The following is a 6798-nucleotide window of genomic DNA, read 5'->3' on the forward strand; positions in this document are numbered from 1 at the left end:
TTACCCACGATAGCCATGCTTCAGGAGGTTCACTACTACTGAATGTACTAATTCTAAGTCCTCAGGTCCAACAACCCATAAAGAGTCCTGCATTCTCTGAGCTCATTTTTTTCCTCCCAGACTGTATGAGGAGTCAGGAAATACTGAAAATGAGACTGACTCCTGAACAGCATTGCTAAGGCATTCTCTTGGCTAGAGTTCCTACTTTATGTTTCAGCACTCTCCACTCCCAGGGAGCGGATGTTTTTCAGGGATAGATTAGGTGTTCTGCAACCCCTCCTTCTGCCCCAGGAATGGCTTACAAGGCTCCTTAGCAGTGTCTTTTTTTTTTTTAAATGTAAGCAGAGTGAGGTGGCACTGATCAGACAGTAAGTACTCTTTCATTTGGAAGGGATGGTGAGCCACCTGACTGGGGGCATCGTCTCGTATTCTGGAAGACAAAATCCTGTTCCCACTGTGAACTTCCATGGCCAACATTGTGTTGCTCCTGCTCTTTCTCCTAGCTCTGGTGTGGCTCTGTCTCTTTGATTGGGTTTTGATGAGTCAGTCCATAGGTCATCTCAAGGCTGAGACATCTGGCTAAGTCCAGAGCTTTAGGCAGGGCCATATAAGCCCAGGTTGCGGGCAGCCTGGGAGATCCTGGGTGTTTTCCTCTGGGGAAATGGGTAGTGAGCTGGTTTGCCAGGCCTGTGTGGGTTCGTTGTAAAGGGGGGGCACTGAATGCTGGCTTTTACATTGGATTCCATTGCCTTTGTTTGGGTAGAAACCACATGACCTTGACACTGTGCTGCCTCAGGCTGGGCCTTCTGATGATTTTCACAGGAGTGTGGGTCCCCCTCAGAAGGGAGACTTTGAATAGCTGCCACAAGTTGATTGTTTGGCATCAACTGATGATTCGTTTCCTGGTGGGAGGTTTGGACCACGCGATGCATCTCTAGGTGTGTGTGCCACAGTGACTCAGGTGCCTGCAAACAGCTTCCATCAGTTTCCTCCGGCATCCCGTCCAGCCCTGGCTCTGTGTCTTCTGGGGGCAGTGAACTTCTCTCCTTGTTGATCCACACAGCACTGATCATGGACTCGGCAGGAGAAGAGCTCCCTCCTGAGAAGAGAATGTACACGCAGTGTCATTACTGAGATAATGTGCACAGCTATCACTTAGGGAACTGTCAGGCTGAAGGAAGGCTCCACCTAGAATGTCAAGAGGGCCAAATGTGCTGAACACCAAATCTGTCCCTGCACATGTGGGCACACACATGGTTTCCTCATGTATCCTCACACACACACACACACACACACACACACAACATCCTCAACACGCATACTCTCACCCAATTACTTATTCATTATATATAGAGAGAGAGAAGGAAAGAGAGTACTTAATATGTGCCAGGTCTCGTTTAATCTATTTCATCCATGAATACATCAACGAACACTGGGACAAAACCTCACTGTTTCATGGATGTGTCATAGAAGAACAGAAGGAAATTTAGCCAATATATTAAAATTTCCCCCAAACATGGTGCCTCGCACTCATAATCCTAGTTATTCTGGAGGTATAGATAGGAAGACTACCATGGGCAAAACCAGGAAAACCTTATCTTGCTTAGCCAGCAAAAGGTCCTGTGTTCAAACCCCCGTACTACCAATAAAATAAAATAAATGAGAGTTCAGATTTTAGACAATGGTTTGGAAAAACTCAAGCATAAAAGGTCAGAAAGTGAAGCAAGAGCCAGGTGCCAGTGGTTCACACCTGTATTCCTAGCTACTCAGGTGGCTGAGATCTGAAGGTTACAGGTTAAAGCTAGCCCAGGCAAGAAAATCCACGAGACTCTTATTTCCACTTAACTACCAGAAAAGCCAGAAGTGGGACTGTGGATCAAGTGGTAGATCACTAATCTTAAGCAAAAGAACTGCAAGAACAATATCCAGGCCCCGAGTTCAAATCCTAGGACAGGCACAAAACAAAACAACAACAACAAAAACTGAAGCAAGAATGTCAACTTTGAGAAAAATGAGAACTAGCATGAGGCCAGAAGAATGTACACACACACACACACACACACACACACACACACACACTGCGGCAGTTTGGATCTCAAATGACGCCCCAGAGGCCCATGTTAATGTTTTGGTCACTAGCTTGTAGTATTATTGGGAGATGATGGAAACTTTGGGGAGTAGGGCTCATTGGAAGAAGGAGCCTCCATCTCATTCTCTCTTTGTTTCCTGGTAACCATGAGGTGACCAGCCTCCTTCATCATAGTCTCTGGTCTTGACACATGGTACCATCCCAGACCTAAAGCAAATGGCCCACTACAGACCATGGACGGAGACCGCTGAAAGCATGAGTCAGCATAAAACGTGCTTGCTTTGGAGCTCCATTTCTTTGGTGTTTTGTCACACCATTGGAAAGCTGGTTCACACCCTCACATACATGGATTCCTATATATGCACTAGAAGAAAGATTATACTTAATTCAGGGCTTAACTTGGAGAGGATTGTGTCCTGAGCATCGGATAATGAATTTACCACTCAAGACAGTGGTTCCCCGTCATGGTAGATTTGTTTCCTTCTCTCCTTCACTCTCTTTCTTCTTTCCTTCTCTCTTCCCCCCCCTCCCCCATGGGACTTGAACATAGGGTCTGGGTGCTGTCTCTGAGGTCTTTCGTTCAAGGCAACTCTTGTGGCGAATGCACTATTATCCTTTTCCTAGCCCACATACACTCAGTTTGTTGCTGCTTCTTTGAACTAGCTTCAGAGTTATGGAGGCAGATAGACATCTCCCTTCTTTCTCAGGAGCTTGTATTGTGTGTGCCATCCTGGGGTTTGAACTCGGGGTCTGGGCATCATCCCTGAGCTTTTATGCTCAAGATTAGCACTTTACCACTTGAGCCACAGCACAATTTTCAGCTTTTTAGTGGTTAATTAGATATAGGAGTGGGCTAGGATTTCTGCTTGCTTAGCTTTGAACTGTGATCCTTAGTTCTCAGCCTCTGGAGTCACCAGTACCCAGGTCAGAGGCATTTTTGTTTTGTTTTGTTTTTTGCCAGTCCTGGGGCTTGAACTCAGGGTCTGAGCACTGTCTCTGGCTTCTTCTTGCTCAAGGCTAGCACTCTACCACTTGAGCCACAGTGCCACTTCCGGCTTTTTCTATATATGTGGTGCTGAGGAATAGAACCCAGGGCTTCATGTATATGAGGCGAGCACTTTACCACTAGGCCATATTCCCAGCCCTCAGAGGCATTTTTAAAAGCCATTCTGTGCAGCATAATAGTTCATTGCGAAACATTGTTACTGAGTGGAATTTTCCTATAGGAAATAGGCTGGTAGAAAACCTTGGTCCCTCTGGGATGTCAGAGTTGCTTGGGGGTTCTGGCACCTGTTACCACAGGAGAATAACCAAGTACAAGTTGGTACAGGAATACTATTAGAGGAATAAAGTCAGAAGGAAGTCCCAGAGTTCACTTCCATGAGTCCAAAAGAAATAGAAGAAACAGAGAAGAGGCAGTCATCTCTGCAAACAGCGACTGCCTTGTACATGGAAAGACTTTCCACTCCAGTGGAAAGACTGAAGACACTTTCTTTGAAACCATGCTCTATTCCTAATGCAACATGCAGGAAAACCTTCACGGTGTTCAAAATACTAAGCACTTATTTGAGAGCAAGGGAGCAGCAGGGCATGATGGGAGAACCTGGGAACTAGAATCCTTCCCCCTTTGTGAGTCTAGCAGGAAAGGGCTCAGGAAGGACAGCAGGGCTATGAATTCATAGCAGGGCCTGCTCAACTGTTAGTCCAGCCTGGGTGGTCCACAGAGAACAGGAGAAAGATCAAACAGTGGGCGGTAACCAGGGCCTCTGGTCTTAGAGCAGGACCTTCTGTGTGTGTGTCTCCTCTGCACCTGCTCTATCTCTACGCAAGCAAAGAGCACATGATTTTTTATTTTTTGCACTACTGGGGCCTGAACCCAGGGCTTCACATGAGATAAGTGCTCTCCCAGTTGAACTATATCCCCAACCCTTTTATTTTGTTTTGACATGGGGTTTTACTACCCCTTATTACCTTTTACTGGGGTCACCCAAAATTAGCAAGCCTCCTGCCTCTGCCTCCTAAGTAGCTGGGAGTACAAGTATGTACCACCATGCCCAGTTGGAACATTTCATACTATGTGTATCTTTTAAATCTAATTTGGAGCTAGATATGGTGGAACACATCTAGGATCCCAGCACTTGGAAGAAGAAGGCAGGCAGATCTTAAGTTGGAGGCTAGTTGGGGCTAGCTAGTAAGATCCTGTGTTAAAACAAAACAAAATTAAACAAATGAGAGAGAGAGAGAGAGAGAGAAAGAAAGAAAGAGAGAGACTGGGCAAATGGCTAGTATTCTGAAAGACCCTGACCTTGCCTGGGGTCAGAAGCAATCCTCCTATAATCTTCCATTATGTATTATTATGTGGTAGCGGTAGCAGGCACTGAGTTACTAAGTGTAGGAGGAAGGCAGCAGGAAGGGTTGGGGACCAGGGATGGTGAATTCTTGGGGGGCATATACTGAGTTTGAGATGCATTTGGATAATGTCTGGTAAGCAAATGGATTTGTGAGTCTGATTTGCCAGCCTGTTAAACAGGCTGTTTCATCCGATGGAGGTTAACTTAAAGAATGCTTGCTGAATGACTGCAGGAAGTGAGGATAGGGCTGCAGGAACTTTCCAGCTCATGCCTTGCAGATATACTCCTAACTGACTAATCCAGTTCCTTTTCAACTGGATCCTGGTTGATAACAGCCCAAGTAATGAGAAATAGTCCCTGCCAGCTCAGGAGTCCCTTTCATCTCCCCAAAGCCTCCTTTCGGTGGTACTACTTCCTGCTCTGAGGAATGGGGAACCTCTGCCCCCAGGGTCCCCTCCAAGCTGGTCTAGCAGAACATAGATCACAGAAGATAGTTGTCTATGGAACTAATTACATGTAATTGCAAAAGCTCTCCAGGCATGGCTTTGAGAGTCTCTTTTTCTCACGGCACGATCTTCTCTTTTCTATTCTAGGATGAAGGCTAGAATTGGACAACACTTTCTTTCTTTTGGTCAGTCCTAGGGCTTGGACTCAGGGCCTGAGCACTGTCCCTGGCTTCTTCTTGCTCAAGGCTAGCACTCTACTACTTGAGCCACAGCGCCACTTCTGGCCATTTTCTGTATATGTGGTGCTGGGGAATCGAACCCGGGGCCTCATGTATACGAGGCAAGCACTCTTGCCACTAGGCCATATCCCCAGCCCACAACACTTACTTTCTAAGCCCCACACACCTGGACTTCCTCTCAGAATGAACTTTGAATCCCCACAGGTGGGGGGGAGGCTTGTTTCTGCCAGGAGGAGGTGCTTTTCTCTCTGATCCAACCTTCCTGATGGCTCTGGGACGCTAGATGAGCCTGGGTGCTGCTCCCTGAGCCTTGTGCATCCTCTGTCACAGCTAGTTCCCAGAATGTTGGGAAAATCACGCCTTCTTTCTCCAAAGCTAGTTCTGCTGGCGTGCCCCCGGAGGTGCTTCTGTTAGATGGAGGCAGGAAGTGGAATCTCCATCACCCCCTGGCCCAGCAGTGGGGCCCAAGCCCCAGCTCTCCAGGCTGACCAGTCTAGCAAGGTCAGAAGCAGAAAGCCAGTAATGGCACCACTGGCTGAGGCCCCTGTCATTTGGCCCTGGGACAGACTGAGCAGAGCTGCCTCTATCAGATCTTGTTTGTTCTGGTTCGGGTTTTGGCTAGATCAGCAGCAGCTCTGCTCTTCCCTCTCAGGAGGCTGGCAGGGCTCAGGCACTGCCCTCCAGGAAACTCAGCCATCTGTTCTATATACCGCCAGTCCCCTCCTTGCCCAGCACCTGCCCAGCCCTACCTTTGGGGAGCACCATGAGGTGGGCCTGGGTCCTCTGCTGTCTCCTCAGGCCTTCATACTGGGCTCGCAGAAACTGGATGCTGACAGAGGGCCCTTGGCCAGGGGCCTGAGTCGCAGAGCTCTCAGCCATGAATGGAGCCCTGAGCTGCCAGAAGTGGGGCAGGCCAGGGCAGGGACAGGCCAACCCCTTCATCCGGGATCCGGGAAGAAAGTAAATGGTGAGGTGTGAAGCAGGGGGAGGGAAGTAAAAGGAGAAGGAAGGAGGGGGAATGCAGTGGGAGGGAGGGGAGATCACGGGGCCAAAAGGAGGGTGGAAAGGAGATCAGGCAGTATGGAGAGAAGATGGAAAGCTAAGGGGAAGGGAACTCAAGTGGTCTAGCACCTGCCTGGCAAGTGCAAGGCTTTATTTCAGTTTAAACCCTAGTACTGCAGAAAGAAGGAAGGCAGGCAGGCAGGAAGAAAAAAAGGGAGGGAGGGAGGGAGGGAGAGAGAGAGGGAGAGAGGAAGGGAAGAGAAAGAAAAAGAGTCAAAAGAAGGGAGGAAAAGGTAGAGAGGGAAGGATCGAAGAGAGGAGAAGCAGGGAGGTGGGAAGAGGGAGAAAAGGGATAAGAAATGTCAGGAGGAAGGATTGAGGAGGGGGTAAGAAAGGGGTAGAAGAGGGGGAAGGAAAGAGTCAAAAGAGGAGATTAATGGGGTGAGAGAGGAGAATGGGAGTAGGCAGGCAAAGGAGAGACAGGAGTGGGAGGTGGACTGGAGAAGGCAGGAGTGGGGAGCCGAGGAGAAAGGCAAGTGCTAGCAGCTGGGGTGCTAGGAACTTAAGGTCTCTTATTCCAAGGCCTTCCCTGCTGGATCTCAAGGTAGATTCCAAGTCCAAGAGCTCCAGTGAAGTGCCCCATTTCTTGGCAGAGTGGGAGCTGGGCTCTT

At 48.5% G+C, this 6798-nt stretch overlaps 1 protein-coding gene across 1 annotated transcript; it reads right to left on the reverse strand.

The window, feature by feature from the left end:
- Nucleotides 1-411: 411 nt before the first annotated feature.
- C1H9orf152 (chromosome 1 C9orf152 homolog) lies at nucleotides 412-6067 on the reverse strand. Its single transcript, XM_048338811.1, has 2 exons — nucleotides 5875-6067; nucleotides 412-1099 (listed from the first exon to the last, which is right to left on the reverse strand). Exons 1-2 carry the CDS (start codon nucleotides 6065-6067, stop codon nucleotides 594-596), a joined length of 699 nt encoding a protein of 232 aa, XP_048194768.1. The 3' UTR covers nucleotides 412-593.
- Nucleotides 6068-6798: the final 731 nt, after the last annotated feature.

Source organism: Perognathus longimembris, chromosome 1, assembly GCF_023159225.1.
Source record: "Perognathus longimembris pacificus isolate PPM17 chromosome 1, ASM2315922v1, whole genome shotgun sequence".
NCBI classification, from domain to species: Eukaryota; Metazoa; Chordata; class Mammalia; order Rodentia; family Heteromyidae; genus Perognathus; species Perognathus longimembris.